Below are 18,992 nucleotides of genomic sequence, written 5' to 3' on the forward strand. Positions count from 1 at the left end.
TGGAAAGTGGTCACTCAAGGCTGATCACTGAATCAGCCACAGGAGGGTGCTGCAGAGCAAAGCTAGAGACGCTGTGTTCAAAAATGTGAGAATACCGGTAAATATCCTGGGTACAAAATTAAGGCTGTTCCTCATCCGAGAATTTTAACGGAACCTGCCACAACTGACAATGCTAAAGTCACAAAACCCGATCGGCTGGATCTGGATCGTTCTAAGATTTAATAAGGAGCGCCCGTGACAGTTGCAAGAGCATGAACATGTTTTGTAGAAATAGTGAATAGGGCTGTTGTTTGACTGCCTATGAAAAGTAGTGAAGACAGACTCACTGCAGTGTCACTACTTTTTATTATTCAATCAGTTACTCTCTAGATACTTGAAAAAGTAAAATCTATTAATAATATATTCTAATATATTCAATAAGGCTTTACAAGGTTTTATTGTGAGTCGTTACCAGTATCAGAAACTAAATAACAATATCCACAAAGAATTTCATTATACATAACAATTAATGATTAGTTATTTAAGAACAGCCTGAGTTTGACCTATGTTAGAGTTTAGATCAAACTGAGGCTGCTAATAATCAGTCAGTGTATCACTCAGCTGAGTTACCTGCTGAGGTGTGAAACTAATAACTTCCCTTACAGTGGTTATTTTTGTGACTCCCTTGGGATCATGTTATACCACTTTACATTTCTGTGTCTCCTCAAGTAAAGTACAGCATTAAACTTATAAACAGTCAGCACAGTTTTGCTGAGAGTGTCATGTTATTACTTACACAACCGTAATGCAAACTAAACTAAACTAAACTCTAAAGTGTGCAGAGTCACTCAGTCAAAAATGTTACCAAACTAAGTGATAAATTGAAAACTTATTTATACATAAGAAAAAAAAAGTGAATCCTTCGCTGCATGTTTCAGTTCAGTGTAAACATACATTTACTTTGGCTTTGTGACGGTTTGATAGAGAACAGGAGTCCTACTGATGGAGGAGTAGTCACAGGCAGAGGAGTCATTGTGATCTGTGTCAGGTTGTGCTCTGCTGTCTGTTGAAACTGTGACAGAGTCCTTCAGGAAATTGAAGCTGGCATAGTGGAGCTGATCTGGCGGAGGGTTGGCAATGGCATAAACGGACGCCACTGCGCCTCCTGAGTTTGCCTCCTGGTTCCGTACCTGTATCTCCTCATAATCGTGATCTCCATGATTTCCCTGGAGAGGAAAAGAGGAGCGGTGTGACAGATGCAGGTGTTGCACACATATGCAAACTCATGAACTCATAAACAGACACACACACACAAACCTCTGTGTTTTGTCCAATGTTTGTGCTCTCCCCTGATGATCCCCCTGAGGCACAACACACTAAGACAAAGAACATTTGCATAGATGTAAACAACAGGATATTTTTGTATCTGTTTGCATTCAGAGTTACTCCTCACATTCAAAATCATATGCTGGTTAAGCTTTACTTTTCAGACTGAAACTTTTAAAAAAATTTTTAGATCTGCTTTGTAAATATATCAGTGTGACTTCTACATTTTAGAAGTTACCTGTAACGAACTTTAATAGGCCACCAACAATAAATAAATGTATATACATATATATATGTTGGTGTATTTGTGGAGGTGAGCATTTATGCCAACTTCTCATCCCTCACCTTTTGTCCTGAAGAGTTTGTGTCTGCACAGTATAAGTACAACTATCACTATCAACGCCAGACATGCCAACACACCGCCAATCGCACCTGGAACTGAGAGACAACAGTCGTAACAGCTAAAGAATACATGCAGTCAGCAGAGATTCATAGTTTCATTGTTCTCAGAATTCATGCTTAAAGGAGAGGATGTGTCAGTGTGTGTTTGTTTAGTAGAGCTGTTTGTATGTGAAGGTATGAACAGAAGCTGTCACCCAGACCTGCAGGGGGAGGAGGGATGGTCGTTTCTTCTTTTCTGGTGTTCATGTGTCCTTGATCTGTGGGTGAAGGATAAAAGGTCAGAAGGTTAGAGATGTGAAGAATGCCAGTGTGGAATTAAAAATATTCTTTTACAAGTAAAAGTCCTGCAGTCAAACTCTTTCTGAGGTGAAGTACAAAATCAAAGTCTCAAGCGTATTAAAGTATAAAGCTGCTTTGTTGCAGAACAGTCCGTGTCAGTATTATATTATTAATAAATTATTTTATTTTACTGATGTATTAACATGTAAGCTCAATTTTAAAGTTAGAAAATCATGAATTCAAACTCCATTTTTGATATCATTTAGAGTCTGCCTGTCTTTCTGCAATAGCCAGTCAGTGTATGTACAAGTTTTGTGTTGCAGCTAATCAACACTGATTAGCTGCTCTACTGCCAATTTCACCTCTAACAGTTCACAGAATTAACATTGTTAATTAACACACTTTATTTGATCATAAAACATACGATCGAATAAACTCATCATACGTTTTGTGTGTTCAGTCTTAAAAAATAACTAGTGAATGAAGCTGTCAATAAATAATAGAGTAGAAGTGTCAAGTAAAGTACAAGTATCTCCATCATGAACATGTTTTGATCAAATCATTTTACTGCTTTTGGTGCACAGGTACAACCATAGACTGTACTACATATGCAAACTGTGTTCGTGTTACAGTGTATCATGCCAATGTTCTCGGTGTACTCACCTACAGTAAGTTGGATTTTGGTGTATGCAGCAGGGTCACTTTTTTTACCAGAGCCACACCAGTACAATCCAGAGTCGGCTGTTCTCAGATTGGATATTTGCACATAGAAGTACTTCTTTCTTTGGTTGTCCCGTATAAGAAACCGGTCTTTAGACCTTTGTCTCTCTCCTTCTGTTGTATGTATTAACTCCAGACAGTCGAAAGGATTCTCCCCCTTGCACAGGTATTTGGTATTGTTCTCATGGCTCGCTAAATAGGGACACATCATTTGCACAGAGTCCCCAGCAGTATACTTATTTGCTGTTAGTTTGATGTCATCCCAGTCTGAAAGACAGAAATTGTAGATCAAGCTAACCACTTTTCTACAAACTTTCATTTTGTCTTATTCTACAAACTAAATCTTTTTCTTTAGAAATGTTTTTATTTTTTAAGTTAATAAGCTATTGTTATGTTGGTTAGTTTCGAAATAGAATTATTAAAAGCAGATCAATACTTACTGCAAACACTGAGCTGGATCACAGATAAATGTGTAATGGAATTGTCATCAACTGATTTCACAGCACACCAGTATCTTCCAGCATCGTCCCAGGTCAGCATAGAAATGACCACAGTGTAGACTCCGTGCTCTTTATGGTCTGTAATAGAAAACCTTTCTTGTTTTGTGTGGCTGGAAGCGTATGTTGATATCACATTTGTGCAGGTAGAGTTTTCATCTTTGCAGTTTTCTTTGCAGAAATACTTGACTTGGATTTTGTCTGCTCTTGGATATGTGCAGTTGATGGTAACAGAATCTCCAACACATCCCTCAGCCCTCTGCGTCACTGGTGCGTTATCACCTGCCAGAGAGACGAAGCATGTCGGTGCATGAACTGAAGGCTGACCCCATAAACTAGTCTTTACATTCCAATACATGAAGCTTTAAGTACAACTTAAATCTGTCCACACACACACACACACACACACACGCACACACGCACACAGGCACACAGGCACACAGGCACACACACATTTTCCTTACAGAGTGTCGGCCAGTTCAAACCCGAGCAGAGAAAAACACAGAAATCTCTCAGGTGAAATAAACAAAACTGTTCAAACTTTGGCCAAACACAGTGTGTCCATGTAGAACCCCATCACTCACAGTAAGAACCTGATAACTGACTTAATGAAACACTTTCAGAAAATTTAGTGATACATTAATATGCATTAATTAGTTTTATGTGCTGCAGATTAAGATGAAGCTAATTTTAACCACTATACCGTCAGTACAGCTCGATCATTTAATCTGTAACTATGCACTAGTTTTCAGCTGATTACATGTTTTGTATTAAAACTTGTGAATTGCAAAGTCACCAGGAAGCACAGCTGTCTGATAAATGTCTCAAATTAGTACAAGTACCTCAAAGTTGTACTCAAGTACAGTGACTGAGTCAATGTTCTTTGTTACTTAGTGATTAGTTATTTTATTTTGGAATTTGACAAACTAGATTGTCTTTATTCAGAAGTATTTTACATGATGTTTCATTGTACTTACAGTTCATGTTGACAGGTTGTTTTCCTGCCACGGACAATAACCGCACACTAGCTGTCATCAAGAAAAAAAAAGCAAGAAAAACAAAGTTATTTCATTAAAACAGAACCAAAAATAAAATTCACACCCATCAAAAACACAAACAGAAGAGTAATATTACCTGTCATTAGGCAGATGATGACTTTCAAAGATATTTTCATTGTCATAGCTTGTTTCAGCTTATTGTAGTTGAAATCCAAATTTATCAAATATTAAACCAAATTTCTCTGCAGTCACTCGTCATGACATCCGTGCTCTCTCTTCTGACGTTCCTGTTTTATCCTCTGTCAGCTTCTTCCACATAACATAACAAAACATTTGCATTTCAAAATGGGGATGTGATTCTTTTGGTGCACAGTGAGAGAGAGTGAGAGAGAGGGTGTAACGCTGATAGAAAGAAAGATGAGAAACAGAGGGTTGAGAGTGAAAGTGTTGACTCATATTCAGAGTGCAGTGTTACATCTGTGGTGTCTCATGACCTCTACACCTGTTTGAGCGCAAAACCTAATATTTTTGTACCTCACAGAATGATCAGATATGGAAGCAGAAAAATCTACACTTGGACTGTTTGTCTGAAGCAGTTTGTTCTGTTTCCTTGCAGATCATAGACCGACATAAGAGCTGAAGGAAAAATCGTACAGCCCTCTTGCTATCTTTATTAATGAACACTTGGATACCTCAATCAGGCTTGGTCCTTTCAAATGGTAAGCAGCCTGTAATCACGCTTTTTTAAAAACATTGTTGAATGGCCATTCAAACTGTGTTCTGCTTTTTTAAAATGTGGTTTATCAGGTACGTTTTTTTTTTCTTTCTGCTGTTAGTGTCGTCCACCACTGCTGTAGAAATGTGCATGCAAAAAATAGAGGTTTTGCTTCAGCTTAACTCCATCTCAAACGATAATTAATCCTTGCTGACCACAGGTTGTGGAGCCTGAACCTGTCCTCCAGAATAAGATGCATTGGAGCAGGAAATTGTTTTTATCGCCAATGGTTTGCCAAAACTGTCAAAGAAATATCCTTGTTTGTCCTTTGTAATATAAACCAACCCAACCAGTGCTCACTGGGCATGTGTGGAGAGGTATGTTCACACTCAACATGGCAGGATACTTATTAACATTGTGTTTTGGGAGCTGGTCGCATGCTAGGACACCCAGAAAATCTGTACCCTTAATAATTTAATTAGAGACACATTCTCTGAACACCCTTCATCAGGCTCCATGTTTAGACAGAATAGCGTGTAGTCTACACCAAAATCCTCACAAGTTACAGCCAATGATCTGTCTTTTAGATGGTGCCCGGTGGTCTGTATCAACTGGTAATACTCTCTTGCATACAGACCTCTTGAAAAATGAGGCTTAAATGGTTAAGCTGAGTAGGACTGTCCATCTGCGTACAGACAGATAAACTCTGTGTCGTAGTTCTCAAAATTAAAGGGACAGCAGTCTGCTGTGGGAGCAGCGTCAGTGCCAGAGACACCAGCAGGATGACCAAACCCATTCGTAAGGCCAGAAACATCATTGTACAGAACCTGGAGACGTTTGAGTCAGTGAGGAACAGGATGCCACTGAACAAACTGCTCTCCATCATTGACAACCCCACCCCCTCCACAACTTATTACAGAGACAGAGGAGCTCGGTCTCTAACAGACTCATTCAGCTCCGCTGTCATAAAGAACGTTTCAGGAAATCATTCCTACCCTTCAGCATTGCCCTGTACAACACTTTGCATTGTTGTCAGTACATACTGTTCTTATCATACTGGTTATTACACTACTGCTGCACTGCTGTATATATATAAATATGTGTGTGTGTACGTGTGTGTGTGTGTGTAAAGTTGAAATAAAATATATTTTACCTCTTCTCATGAAATGATTGTGACAATAGATAAATGTATATCTTCTCAAAACTTTATTGATCAATCTCTTCCAATGTGATTACTGATAGGAATAAAAACAGGAATGTGTCTGAAAACAAAATGACTCCAACTTGTGTGGACAGTTGCAAGTCTAAATTTAAAAAAATTCCTGTTCCTTGGATTTTTTACCCACAACTGCAGTGAAACTTATTTTTGTGCGTAATTTGATTTTAGTTTATTTCATGCCATTTGTTAATTTGTTTCATTTTTATTTTTATTTTGCTTTTACATGTTGCTTCAATGTTTCTTGGCCTTAAGTAAAGCACTTTAATTGCATATGTTTAAAAAGGTGATGTATAAATAACTGACCACCAGATGGCACCATTACCAAGACTTTTATGATAGAAAATATCTGAGCCTCAGATATTCCCCAGCAAAGACATTTTGGGTTACCGTGCACCTGAATAAACTGTTGTGTGTGGTGTCACCTGTATGCAAACCTTTAGGTGGTGAAGATCACATTGTTGCTTCACCGACTCTCTGTTACTGAGAAAGAGGCCAGACAAAGGAAACAGAAAACAGATAATCAGCCTGTTTGTTTGCACACAGATAAAGAGCTATTCTTATTAAGATGCACATGGAGAACAGAAATCATTCTCTGAGAGAATGACACAATACGTTAAACACGCAGTTTAAATAACCAGTAATTCATGCTGATCTTTGCTGATTGCTGGTGTTGGTTGAAATACGAGGATGTGAGGTGACAAGAGGAGGTTTGAAAGGTACAGGGGCTGTCAAAGAAAGGCAGGGAGGAGGTATCCAGGGTTTAAGTTTAAGAGGGTTTAAGTTAGGGTTAGGGTTAGGGTAAAGGTTGGGGTTAGTTATTCAGTTGTGATGGTTAAAGTTACAGTAAGAGGCTAGAGAATGCTTTAGGTAACTGAAAGGTACAAACGTGCGTTTTTATGTGAGTTTTGCCTGTTATGGGTCACTGGCGAGTGTTGACATGTTTCACTTCCTCACCATAATCAACCACAGAAAGACACTCATTGGAAAGTACAAAAATAAACAGAGAAGAAATTAATTTTACAATGTTATTTTACTGGGATAAAATCTCAGATCTATGGCACATAATGTATTTTTTTCATAAATCATTTAGAGGGGTTTCTCGTTTCTCTGTCTTTAGGGTCTTTCTTGTAATACTTGTCCTGTGTGAAATAATAAATTAATTCAGAAATATTAAAACAATTAATTTACAACAACCTGTGAATTTAATCTTAGAAATGTGTGTGAGCAGTGAGTATTTACTGTTTAGCATGACACATACTCTTACAGCACAGGATGATACTCACACACCAGTTCAGACATTATTATAAGCTGCTGACTCATCTGTTGATTTATGCAGTGGTGCAATGGTGGAGTATGTGACCAGTGCAGGGTTAGGTGTGACGGTGGTGCAATTTGTGTGTTTGTTGAAAATGATAGTGGAGTAAAAGAGGCCCTCTGCTTGGTCTTGAGTCTCTGACAAAATGGTGACGTTGGAGTATAAATCATCAGCTTGATTTCCGCTGGTATCTTGGTGCCGACCAGCCGATGAGCTGAGGATGCTGTTAGTCCTGCTGTCTGTGTCTTCATCTTCATTAGCTGTTGAAGGGGCAGTGGTGATGTGGTCTGGGTCTTGTTTAAGACGGGAGGGGGCTGCACGGACAGTGTTATGGTCCTTTCCTGTGTGGAAATGAAACACTGTCAAAGTTTTATATCCCTGTGAAATGAAAACTAAATTTTCAACTTTGACTTCCTGAAAAACAATCAGTATTTGTATTGCCATAATTCTACATTAAATGAAGGAAATAAAATAATAAAATAAAAAAGCAATACATTTCTACCTATTTAATAACACTGCATTATCCATTTTTCATGATATCCTTCCCCAAACATTTTGTGTCAAACAGAAAAGTCAAGTCAGCTTCATCTGTATAGCCCAAAAGTCACACCAAAATCAAAACTCTATGCCACTCGGCTGTGCTGCCAATTTGCCCCAGTGGCCACTAGCAGTATTGCAACCCATAGAGACCACCATTACAAGAGGGATGACACACTGATCTACAAACAAGATCAATTTCTGTCATGAGTTTTAAACCCATGAAGCGGTACAAATCTGTAAAACTTGAGTATTTTTATTTCATGTTACATAAGACTTCTACTTCTATTATGCTATGCAGCAGTATATAAAGTAATATTACCCCATGTCAAAATTTCTATATTTGAGCCCAGTATCCAGTTCTTATAATATATCCTTGGGTGGTTGTTTGTAGTGGTTGCTACTGTTACTTTGGCTCTCTGAGACAGCTGTTATAGCATCATAGGTTATTGGCTGGTGCTTGTTATATATTGCTATTGTTGGTGTTAGGTCTGGCTGTTGTGGTGCCATCGTATTCAGAAAATGTTGTGAAATGAGTCGGTTTGTTTTGTACCAGAAGATGCGCTGTTGTGTCTGTTTCGATGCCTGACGAATATTAGGAGTACCGTTCCCAGAGCCAGCACAACTCCACCGAGACCTGCTCCGATATACACCAGCATCTCTGAAAAAGAGACGTCTCAGTGATTACGTATCGCTGAGGACTTTGTGTCTTGCACACATACATATCTACACACTTCCCAGACATCTGCTTAGTACAGTGTGAACCATCTTAATTAATAGCCTCACCTGACTGTGGCATGCCATTTTCGGGGTCCTGTGTTTCTCCTGAAAGAAAGAAAAAAGAAAGAATTATTGCTTATTTTGTTCCTTGTCTTCTCTCTCACTTGTCACATGTTGTCTGCTGAGCTAGTGTCTCAGTTCTTTCCTGTATTTACCGTCTGTTGTGAAATACCGACTACGTCTTGGTGAAAGGAAAATGGAACAAAGGTCTTTATCTTGTGATGAAGAATAATGACATCATAAAAGCTATGCATATAAAGTGCTGACGCAACTCACCTTTTATGACTGTGAGGATTACTTCACTGTATGTGTCCAAACCAATTCTATCAATTCCACACCAGTAAGTCCCTGAGTCATCCTCTGTCAGATGAGAAATGGTCACGTAGAATATATTTCCATTATCTCTTATACTGTATTTCCCCCGTGAATCGTTATTCTTTTCTCTGCTTCTTATTAGGACGTCTTCAGTTCTACATTCTCCCCTGCAGAAATATTTGACGTTGGAATCTGCGTTGGTGTGAGAGCATTTTATTGTGACCTCCCTGTGCACCACTCCTGTCACTGACATCGCTTCAGTCTCCCATAATCCTGCACAAGACACACAGACAGCAACAAAAGTCAGATCTAGACTTGCATTGCTCTGTAAAGCACTGGTTTAGAGAACAAACATATAAGCTTTGGTTGTCTCCCCGACACAGACTGTGCATGTCAGTGATTTTAAACCCTGACTATCTAATTTTGTGGTTGAGATCAGCTGCTTTAAAAGTGCTGCTCCTTACGTTTGTTACAGTTCTCAACAGCATAAAATTTCCAAACATCCTGTCAGCTCCCTCTAACCAATTCAGGAAGGTGCAGTTAAAAAAAAAAAAAAAATCGCATGAGAAAAGTCACAACCACAAAAACACCAAACACACAGACAGAGGAAAAGAGGCAGAGGGATAAAAGAATAAAACCCAGTAAACTTACCTCCCTCAAGAAAGATCAAAATGAGGAAAAATATCTCCATTCTACTCGTCTGATTCTTCGTCACTTTCCTTTGCATTTCCTCTTCTCCACTCTAATTTCATGTCTTTGTATCTTTCTCCAAGTGACGGACAACTCTGCATTTGTCAGTTCCTCTATGTTGTTGCACTTCCTATGTTTAGCCAGCTTCCTCTGCATAAATCTCTCTAAAACCACTTCGAGCACGTGCGAAGCCTCAAGATATCTTTCTCATCTCCTGTCTATCTTACAGTGAAAGTTTAAAATTTAATAGGCCAGTAAAGAAGTAACACAATAACACCCTCAGATATTACCACTTGGTTTATTTTGGTCAAACGTATCAAAAAGCAAAGTGAGACACTGCTTTCCCTGGTGGATTTTGTGAGCTGACAGTTCAAGTTGAGGTTCCTGCTCAGTGTGGTATCTCTTTGGAGTCTTTTCTTGTCTTTGTGACATGCAAAATGGTATATTTTCATCTAGAAATTACAAAGCACAGCAAAAAATATAAAAAACTACTACTTTGCTTGCTAAAGATCCTGAGTCACTAACTTTTGAATTAATCAACTTTTCCTTCAACCATGCACAACAAAGGATAACTTGATCTCACTGTTGCAGTTTTGGCCACCATTCTTATCAGTAATAATAATAATATTACTCTAATTCTTTTCTCACTAAGCTATCTCAGCAAGTAGAAAGTTAGGCTGATGGAGACAGTGGCCAAGACTTAATTAAAAATAAGAACAAAAGAAAAAATAAGACACAAATTGTAAATAAACTGAAATTATACAGAAATATCAACAGTTAATCTGCTCTTTGACTCCCAGAGGTCCACCTTTATGACTTCTGTTATCATGAAGGCTCTGATAGACGTGCTCCTCCAACTGGTTGAGATCCAGATGTTGGTACTGGGAGAGTCGGCATGGCATGTCCACGTCAGCGTATTCACCGAGGCCGAGGGTGACAGTGGACTCCCGGTGCTTTGATGTGAAGTGGGAGCAGAGGTCAGGAGGTGACGCTGGAAAAGCTGGAAGATCAGCCCAGTCTGGAGCCGACGAGGTGCAACGAAGTTCAGGTTCAGTTCCGGGCATCATTGTCTCGTAGTCACATGACGTCTGTGTGGAGAACAGAAACCCGCTGACAGTGAACTGCTTCTTGCAGGACAATGTAATATTATTCTCCTTATAAAATTTTGTTAGTGTTTACTTGACACTAAGGTATTTTTAGTAGCAAACACAAGTCTACAGCCATGTTAACAGTTCAGGTGCTTTGAGCTAAATGCTAACATGCTCACAATGACAAAAGTAACATTTTGATGATAAACACATACAGTGTTTACAGTGTTCACTTTCTTTGTTAGCATTTTGACATGCTAATAATTGAACACAAAGCACAGGTGAAGCTAATTGGAGTGTCATTAGTTTTGCAGGTAATTTGTCATAAAACTGAAGCACTGGACAAATGGACCTTCTGACCTGATGGCGGTGATGAAAACAACGCACCCTGAGGGGCAAATTAATGTCTGTACTAAATGTAATGGTAATCCATGCTGGACTGATTGCTGGTAAGGCTAAAAAATAAATGTTTTTGTTAAAGACGAACCTCTCTATTCTGCTGCGGGCCTGATCTTTGGTGTTTAACAGCCCGGAGAAGGCAAAGTGTAAACAGACACACAAACAGAATCGCTGCCATGCACATCACTGCAGTAAGGAACAGCGGCAAGTGGAGCTCTGCAGGAAAGAACAACAGGTGAAGTTTACCTGGCTGAGGATTCACTCAAACACACACATAAAATTCTGAATGATATGAATACAGATGGACAAACACAAACACATATCACTCACTGTCAACTGTGAGGTCCTTTGGAAAGAAGTTAGGTATTACATTTACTGAAAAGTGCAAATACAAAAAAAAAACAAAAACACAAAGTATTTATACACACAATTAAAATAAAGACACAGAGAGACCTGATGTACTGTTGAGATCATACTTACTGTTCTGTGTGAGATTGTTTGGAGGAGCTGCTGTTGATGAAAAGGCACCAAAAAGATAATAAAAGGTAATTAATTAATTTACAGAAGCGTATATGTGCAGTTGTAATAACCTGTAAACCTATATAAAATGCAATTTTTATAGAAACTGAAAGTTCAAAAAAGGGGAACATGCACATTATGGGAAAAGTAACCAGACTAAGTTCTCATTTACAGTACGAGGCTTGACGTTTCTAGATCACAATCACTTGGTGAACATATCAGGAAGAAATGTCCAAAATAAAACATTTCGGTTGTCAGGGCGGCTAGATTTTAAATCAGCCCGCTTACCTGACTTAACAGCTTTCCACAGACCACCAGATAATCCATACAGTATTTGTCTTGTAATGTTACCTGTTTCGCAAAGTAACTACTAACCAGAGACCAGATTGAATGGATGAAATAAGCATTGCTGAAGAGCACATTTAACCAGGTAACACAGTGACCTGTGCTGTGACATGTCATCCTGTACCTCGAGAAACATTCAGTGTTACGAAACTGATGTGATCAGGGCATGAGCTGACATCCACACCGCACCAGTATGTCCCGCTGTCCTCTGGGACGAGTTCGTCCACCTTGACGATGAAGAAGGCTCCGGTGGTGTTGTCATACAGGGAGAAACGTCCGTCTGTCTCCCACTGGTTGTGTTTATCTGTCAGTATCAGGCAGGTGTTGTTGTCATCAAGACGGCAGAAGTACTTAGAATTGCTCTTCCAGCTGTGTGGATATTCACATCTGAAGTCAAGCGTCTGACCTTCCTCACCCATCACAGCTTTGGGTTTGACGCTAATCAGAGCTGTCAGAGTAAACTGTGTTAGTTGCATAATTATGTTGTTTCAATAAGCAGTTTAACTGAACTTCAATCTATTGCAGCAGCTTGAAAAGTTCTAAATCCATAGCATACGGCTCACCTTGGATTTGTAGTACGGTAATGATGACAGTTACAGTTGTTCTCCATGAGATCCAGGTTGTGCCCATCACTCCCAGTTTGCCTTCAGCACACACAGTCGAACTCTCCTCCAGCTGCACAAAGAGGCAGCAACCCAGACTAAAGATTCTTTGTGTGTCTCTGTCTGTGTGTTAACTCAGGTGCTTTCGTGTCCACATGTGCAAACCTCTTCCTCTTTCATGAATAAACCTGTCCACACAGAACACTCAACCTATGAAAGTGAAATTTGTGAAATGAAATTGCGCAACTCAGAAAGCGACCTTTGTCAAAAAAGCGACCTTTGTGTGTCTTCGTAAACTTTTCGGCACCAGTGCTTTTTTGTTTACTAAAGAAAACTGTACCAGTTCAGTTTGCTGCATCATTCAAGGCCGTCCCATTGTCCTCTGTAATTGACTTATGTCTCTCTACTTGTGGTGTCTGGTACCAATTCCTACTAAGCGGGTGTGAGTAGGATCAAAACCAGTCAAAGGGATTTTTCACAATGTGCCAACCCAGTTACTGGCCTACAATGTGAAAATAAAATGTGTGTTAACAATGAAAGCTGAACCTGTATTCAAATTACTTTGTGTGTGCTCAGTGGTAACAACATTGTATAAACACTTTATGAAGTATGCTTTATTAAAAAAAATGTAACTGTCGTCATCTGTATCTTAACATCAATTATTAAATAAACACCTGATCCATATAACAACACATACATTCCAACACAAGCACTTTAAGAGTGATATTTAATAGGAACTGGACTGGGACTGATGCCACAACACAAATATGTTGCGAAAGACTGAAACAAAATAGAATCAGGAAGTCAACTTCTTTGTTTATTCTTTTAGTCTCTATTTTCCACATCTGTCAGTTGAAAATTCAAGAAGTATGTCTTTTGATACATTATCAAAGCAAGTAATCCCTAAACATCCTTTCTTTTCACTTCATTTTGAATTAGATATCAATGTGGTGCTGCCCCATGTTAAACAGAATACATTATTTTCACAGTTTTACAGTAATGTGCAGGAAATCCTTATTTGGTGAGTAACATCTATGTACAGTGCTTCTGTGTGTTTATTGATATGACCACAAGGAGTCACCAAAGTCTGAATCTGTATCAGCCCAGCAATGCATGTATGTGCATTTCAGTGTGCAGACATGTTTAATTGCTGCCACTGACTGATTAAGGGCCCCTTATTCATTCTGACATGTTTCTATGAACTGCAAACACACATTAAAATATATGCATCCTGACACAATCAGCCACAAACAGTCATTTACAAACACACACACACGCTTGGTTTTGTCACTGGAGGACATTTCATTGACTGGCATTCATCCACTGAAGACGCAACCTTAACCACAACCTTATCTCAACGCTTAGCCTAACTTTAGCCAAAAGCCAAGTGCTAACCCTAAAATGGTTTTTCACACTTGAGTGACCATGTGTGGACCACATCTTTGTGCTCAAATAGACACTGAGTGTGATTTAGACACACTAGCGAGAAATAGGAAACAAAGGCTAGTCAAGGTTGTCTAAAAATAAAGATGAATACGGGGCACCAGAGATAAATCTGCAGAGATAAAGTTCCCCAGCTTGAGAGATCAATAAAGTAATAAACTTAAACTTAGCTGAAGCTAATTCTAGTTTACTGTAATTACATATTAGTAACTGAGTTAGTGATACTTCACAATTATAGCAATAGCTCAATCTAATCATAACTAAGGAAATACCAGAAAAAATAATTTGCATAAAGGTAACTAGCCTAAATCACACATTTAAATCTATTTAATTAAAGACTAATTTATTAAAGTAGCTTGTTCAAAAGAACAAAAAAACTGAAGAAGAAACAAGAACCTATTTTATTTGTTGATACTGTGTTTATTCTGTCTTTTAGATGGCTCTCTATCTAAATGTATGTTTTACACTGAGTCTGTGACAACGATTAATAATCAGACTGAAAAGGCATTAAGTTTACGTTTCACAATTTACATTTTAGCTGAGAGCCTTCAAAGTTCAAATCCTTTTTTCTCAACTTCACTGTTCCCGTAATCACGGTTCTCTGCATTTGTAAGACAGTATATGTGCAATAGCAGTGTTAGTCCAGTAGGTTTAAGTCAAAGACAGATGTTGCTTATAACTGGACAAGCAGAGGAGGACGTACGGTTCAGCTGCTCATCAGTGCAGACAGATCGTATCAATTGTGTCTTTGAGATCAACTTAGACTGTTCCCGATAAATTTAAACCAAACCAAAGTGATTTGGGCTTCGATTCATATGAATCACTGCAGGATTTGGAGGGACTGGCTGACACATTCCTCATACAAGTTTCTGTAGGTCTGCTAGGGGAATTTCCCATTGCTGTGGGTTTATTTGTGCATTTTTGGAGACAACCATAACCTGTTCTTTCAGGTATTGCAAGCGGCAAAGGCTTGAAGTAGACCCCTGAGATGGTGCGGTTGTTTTGGACATTTGCAGCAGAATGGCTTGAACATGCAGGGCCTCTTTTACTGCAACAGATGTTTTCATAGATATGAAGGGGGTCGCTAGACTCAGCTTCTGTGGGTGCAGATGCTGGTGGATCTGGCCTTGGGTGGTCAAACTGTTGAAAAATGGCAAAGAATAAAGTCAGATGAATGTAACCGTATTGACTCCATTCAGTACAACATACCACACAAGTATGAAACAGTAGGAAAACCACAGGTGCAAATAATAAAGTGAATGATGGCTGAATTCCATTTAGCTGCTTCAGGTTCAGGGTCCTGGTTTTGTTCATGCTGGCTCACTGTCACAGTGCTATGTCTTACCGGGGCTCTTGAATGGAAATGGCACCTGTGCTTTTCCTACCACGTCAAATCAAAATTTCTGCTGTGCCTATTTGTAAACTGCTGCTACTGCAAAAATTAGGGCCATAATACACAGAAGACTGTAATTCACCCTTTGCTACCATTTTACATCAAATAGTTGAAAAGACTTCAAGAGTTATAGGATCTCTACAAAGGATTAACAAACGAGATATAATTAGTGAGTTAGTGAGCTTTTGGATGTAGCCAGGCTAGCTGTTTCTCCTTATTCCCAGTCTGATCTCAGCTAACGTCTCCTGGCTGTATCTTTATATTAAACACTCCTGTATCACTGACAATAGCAGTGGTTAGATGTGCGTTTAAATCACCACTATGCAAACACTCCACAGATTCAAAATAAAGAACAATGTGGTTTGATTGACTTTTGGAAAACCCCTCTTCACGTGTTGACCTCTGAAACCAGGAAAAGAAACTTGATCGTCAGAGTAATTTAAATTTCAAGTCAATATAATCATCACGCTTCTAAGAAAGTCGTTGGGCTGTGAAGAGACATACTAGATGCGTTGTTCTGTCTCATACCTGTCTTTCGTCTGCACAGATTAAAACTGTGCTGTTAGGGCAGACCTGTGGTAGAGGCTCTGAGTCTTCTCTGCATTTCCTGAGTCTCATTGCCAGCACCAAGACAGTCCAACAGACCAACACAGCAACACACCCGAAAGTAGCGTACAACACAGTGCCTGATCAAAGACAATAGAGACGGCACAACAATCTTACTTTATCAGCAATAAATGTCAGTTTCCGGCTGATATTCATGCACCAAATGATCAGATAGAAATTCACTCAAAATGCTGTGTTCTCCTCCATTAGTGCCATTTGAGGCTGTAAGGCAGGATCCAGTATAACTTCTACTAAATTTTATTTCTGATTTATATTTGTAAGAATTAAAATGTGATGATTTTCTTCCTACCTGTCGACTGGTTTGTAGGCCTTCCAGTGTCAGTTCCAGATGTTACTTGTGTTGAGTTGGAAATATTATACGTCCGCGTGGGAGAAACGTCAGGTATGACAGTTGTCTCATTTGCAATAGCTGTTTGGGTGACAGTGGTGGAATAGGTATTCAGATCCTTAAGTAAAGGATCTGAATATTTGTAAGAATTAAAATTTGATATTTTCTTCCTACCTGTTGGCTGGTTTGTAGGCCTTCCAGTGTCAGTTCCAGATGTTACTTGTGTTGAGTTGGAAATATTCTTATACGTCCGCGTGGGAGAAACGTCAGTTGTCTCATTTGCAATAGCTGTATGGGTGACAGTGGTGGAATAGGTATTCAGATCCTTTACTTTAGTAAAAATACCAACACAACAATGTAAAAATATGTAACAAGTAAAAGTCCTACATTCAGAATCCCACTTAAGTAGAAGTGCAGAAGTATTATCACCCACGAGTTATATATTACTATATATTATATTATTAAATTATTAATACTAATGAATAAATGCATAAACAGCATTTTACTCTTTTAGCTGTTCACAGTGGAGCTTTTAAGTACTTTATATACAGCTCATTGGTTTAGTCCAGAGGTTCTCAACCTAAGGGACCCGCCTGAGTCTCCTGAGGATCACAAGATAAATCTGATGGGTCACAAGATGATTAATGAGACTTCACGGAAAAACGTTCTGCTAAAACATGTATGTGTGTGTGTGTGTGTGTGTGTATGTGTGTGTGTGTGTGTGCAATAGCCTTGGACAATAGTTTCGCTAACATCATAAAGAGGGGATGTGGATTATGTGGAACTGGAACTGATGGAAACGGATTTGTGCAATGTCAAAAGAGGCCCCAACCAAACACTCAGGTGCTTCTCAGGTGTCATGAGCCAAAAGCATTGGAAACCAGTGGTTTGATACTCATAAACAATTACCTGGCATGTAAAATATGAATCTGAAAAGTAACTCCAGCAAATGTAAGTTAAAAAAAAAATAAGTACAAAATTTCCCTCTAAAATGTGGTGGAACTGATTTTGTAATAGAATTTTTCACAACTAATGAGGAATTCAGAGGTAAAAAAAAAAAAAAAATTAAGTGTACAAATAAATCTTCAGGGTACTAGTGAAAACATTATGCACTTACCTTCCTTAACAGTCAAGATTACTTTGATGTATGTATCAAAACCAGGCCTGTCCACTGCACACCAGTACGTCCCCGAGTCTGACAGCTGGAGGTGTCTAAAGGTCACATCAAAGACTCCATGCCCCCAGTCCACCAGAGTTATCCTCCCCGACTCTGCTTTTCTACCAGATTTTACAGTAGCTAATACGTCTTCATTCTCACACGGATTCTTGCAGAAGTATTTATCATTTTTCCAGGCTAAGCTGTGTGAGCAGCGGAATGAGACTTCTCTCCTTTCGAATCCCTCGACATTTATGTCGGCTCCTTCTGTCCATGTAGCTGCCAAAAACACATAATATGACAAGAGTTAAAGAATGAATGTTTAATGAATGAATTCATGTATGAATTTTAGGATAACTCTTACCAAATAAAAGACAACACAAGAAAGAAATGATCTTCATTGTAATTGATAAAGCACCAGCTCTGTAGTTGTCTCTTTCTCTCAGCAGTCCCTCCAGGTTTCGGTGCAGTGATTCAACATCTGTCCGTTTAAAAATCTATAAGGCGGTCAAAGGATTCATCGTGCTCTGTCACTGGGCAGCCTCGTTCAAATGAAACAGCATCTACCTTCTTCCTGTGATTTTGACAGTATGAGACAAGTGTGGGCAGCAACATAAGAGAAGAGGAACATACTTGGTTAAGTGTCTCATGCATACCCACACAAGTTTCAGTGCTTTGGTATTATTATATGTACTTTGCAGCACAAGGGGATGTAAAACTTTTTTTTGTCACACATTTTTTTTTAAATGGGCTATGATTTATAATGACAATGCATCAAATGACAACGTTAAAACAGTTTCAGCTCATTATTTAGCTTTAACAACTGCTTTTGTTCATAGTGTCGTTTTCAGGTGCAGCAGACAACTGTTTTCAGAGAAAAAGCCATAAACACTCACTGTGCACTACCAGCATCATCACCAAACAGCAGACGGTTGAACATAATGGAGAATTTAGCAGCTACAGAGTCGGATATTTTTCACAGGAGCTCATAGAGGCAGAGAGCAGAGCTACTGTGAGAGTCAGTATTGAACAAACATTCATCAGGTGGACAGACACGCAGCTCTAAATGAATGATAACATTGCTTTGTGGATCAGTGGATGTGTAAATAAGCAACTGTTTGCTAAGTTGGCCTTGAAATTAATAAAAGGTGAAATTAAATTAAATTCACAACATGTTTCTGTTGTCCCCAAGTGGCAAAAGTCAATTATTGTAAAACTGAAAAACTTTTTTTTTTAAATTCATTCATTCATTTATTTATTTTTACAATAGTGCTGCTTTGTTGCATTTCATTGTGCTTAAATGAATAATTTGACATTTTG

At 38.8% G+C, this 18,992-nt stretch overlaps 4 protein-coding genes across 8 annotated transcripts; all 4 read right to left on the reverse strand.

The window, feature by feature from the left end:
- Positions 1–333: 333 nt before the first annotated feature.
- LOC121180791 (CMRF35-like molecule 8) lies at positions 334–4,483 on the reverse strand. The gene is made up of 8 exons (XM_041036437.1): positions 4,338–4,483; positions 4,181–4,231; positions 3,147–3,485; positions 2,650–2,973; positions 1,908–1,964; positions 1,651–1,743; positions 1,297–1,355; positions 334–1,205 (listed from the first exon to the last, which is right to left on the reverse strand). Exons 1-8 carry the CDS (start codon positions 4,381–4,383, stop codon positions 936–938), a joined length of 1,239 nt encoding a protein of 412 aa, XP_040892371.1. The 5' UTR covers positions 4,384–4,483; the 3' UTR covers positions 334–935.
- Positions 4,484–6,118: 1,635 nt separating this feature from the next.
- On the reverse strand, positions 6,119–9,894 carry LOC121180859. Its single transcript, XM_041036532.1, has 5 exons — positions 9,734–9,894; positions 9,044–9,355; positions 8,774–8,812; positions 8,541–8,648; positions 6,119–7,791 (listed from the first exon to the last, which is right to left on the reverse strand). Exons 1-5 carry the CDS (start codon positions 9,807–9,809, stop codon positions 7,427–7,429), a joined length of 900 nt encoding a protein of 299 aa, XP_040892466.1. The 5' UTR covers positions 9,810–9,894; the 3' UTR covers positions 6,119–7,426.
- A 160-nt stretch (positions 9,895–10,054) lies between these two features.
- On the reverse strand, positions 10,055–12,869 carry LOC121180858 (transmembrane domain-containing protein TMIGD3-like). Of its 4 annotated transcripts, none has more exons than XM_041036528.1 (6): positions 12,687–12,869; positions 12,248–12,571; positions 11,740–11,766; positions 11,590–11,634; positions 11,348–11,475; positions 10,055–10,860 (listed from the first exon to the last, which is right to left on the reverse strand). In XM_041036528.1, the coding sequence occupies exons 1-6, from the start codon at positions 12,751–12,753 to the stop codon at positions 10,543–10,545; spliced, it is 909 nt and encodes a 302-aa protein (XP_040892462.1). In that variant the 5' UTR covers positions 12,754–12,869; the 3' UTR covers positions 10,055–10,542. The 4 variants fall into 4 exon arrangements, with proteins under 4 accessions (XP_040892462.1, XP_040892461.1, XP_040892465.1 ...); XM_041036527.1 differs by having other exon boundaries at positions 11,740–11,769; XM_041036531.1 differs by lacking the exon at positions 11,590–11,634.
- Positions 12,870–13,348: 479 nt separating this feature from the next.
- On the reverse strand, positions 13,349–18,243 carry LOC121180857 (CMRF35-like molecule 1). 2 transcript variants are annotated; one of them, XM_041036525.1, is made up of 6 exons: positions 18,037–18,243; positions 17,634–17,951; positions 16,691–16,804; positions 16,478–16,597; positions 16,090–16,247; positions 13,349–15,308 (listed from the first exon to the last, which is right to left on the reverse strand). In XM_041036525.1, exons 1-6 carry the CDS (start codon positions 18,071–18,073, stop codon positions 14,928–14,930), a joined length of 1,128 nt encoding a protein of 375 aa, XP_040892459.1. In that variant the 5' UTR covers positions 18,074–18,243; the 3' UTR covers positions 13,349–14,927. The 2 variants fall into 2 exon arrangements, with proteins under 2 accessions (XP_040892459.1, XP_040892460.1); XM_041036526.1 differs by lacking the exon at positions 16,090–16,247 and having other exon boundaries at positions 15,190–15,308.
- Between the last annotated feature and the right edge of the window lie 749 nt (positions 18,244–18,992).

Source organism: Toxotes jaculatrix, chromosome 4 (genome assembly GCF_017976425.1).
Source record: "Toxotes jaculatrix isolate fToxJac2 chromosome 4, fToxJac2.pri, whole genome shotgun sequence".
In the NCBI taxonomy this organism is placed as follows: Eukaryota; Metazoa; Chordata; class Actinopteri; family Toxotidae; genus Toxotes; species Toxotes jaculatrix.

Coding starts and splice junctions, on each gene's coding strand:
- LOC121180791 (XM_041036437.1), bottom strand. CDS start 4,383: ATGACAATGAAAATATCTTTGAAAGTCATCATCTGCCTAATGACAG. Junction 1,356..1,650: donor CAAACTCTTCAGGACAAAAG/GTGAGGGATGAG, acceptor TCTTTGTCTTAG/TGTGTTGTGCCTCAGGGGGA. Junction 1,206..1,296: donor ACATTGGACAAAACACAGAG/GTTTGTGTGTGT, acceptor TTTCCTCTCCAG/GGAAATCATGGAGATCACGA.
- LOC121180859 (XM_041036532.1), bottom strand. CDS start 9,809: ATGCAAAGGAAAGTGACGAAGAATCAGACGAGTAGAATGGAGATATTT. Junction 9,356..9,733: donor TTTGATCTTTCTTGAGGGAG/GTAAGTTTACTG, acceptor TGTCTTGTGCAG/GATTATGGGAGACTGAAGCG. Junction 8,649..8,773: donor AAATGGCATGCCACAGTCAG/GTGAGGCTATTA, acceptor TCTCTTTTTCAG/AGATGCTGGTGTATATCGGA.
- LOC121180858 (XM_041036527.1), bottom strand. CDS start 12,753: ATGGGCACAACCTGGATCTCATGGAGAACAACTGTAACTGTCATCATT. Junction 12,572..12,686: donor TACCGTACTACAAATCCAAG/GTGAGCCGTATG, acceptor TTACTCTGACAG/CTCTGATTAGCGTCAAACCC. Junction 11,770..12,247: donor AACACTGAATGTTTCTCGAG/GTACAGGATGAC, acceptor TTTCATCAACAG/CAGCTCCTCCAAACAATCTC.
- LOC121180857 (XM_041036525.1), bottom strand. CDS start 18,073: ATGAAGATCATTTCTTTCTTGTGTTGTCTTTTATTTG. Junction 16,598..16,690: donor GCCTACAAACCAGCCAACAG/GTAGGAAGAAAA, acceptor TCACCCAAACAG/CTATTGCAAATGAGACAACT. Junction 16,248..16,477: donor GCCTACAAACCAGTCGACAG/GTAGGAAGAAAA, acceptor GTCTTTGATCAG/GCACTGTGTTGTACGCTACT.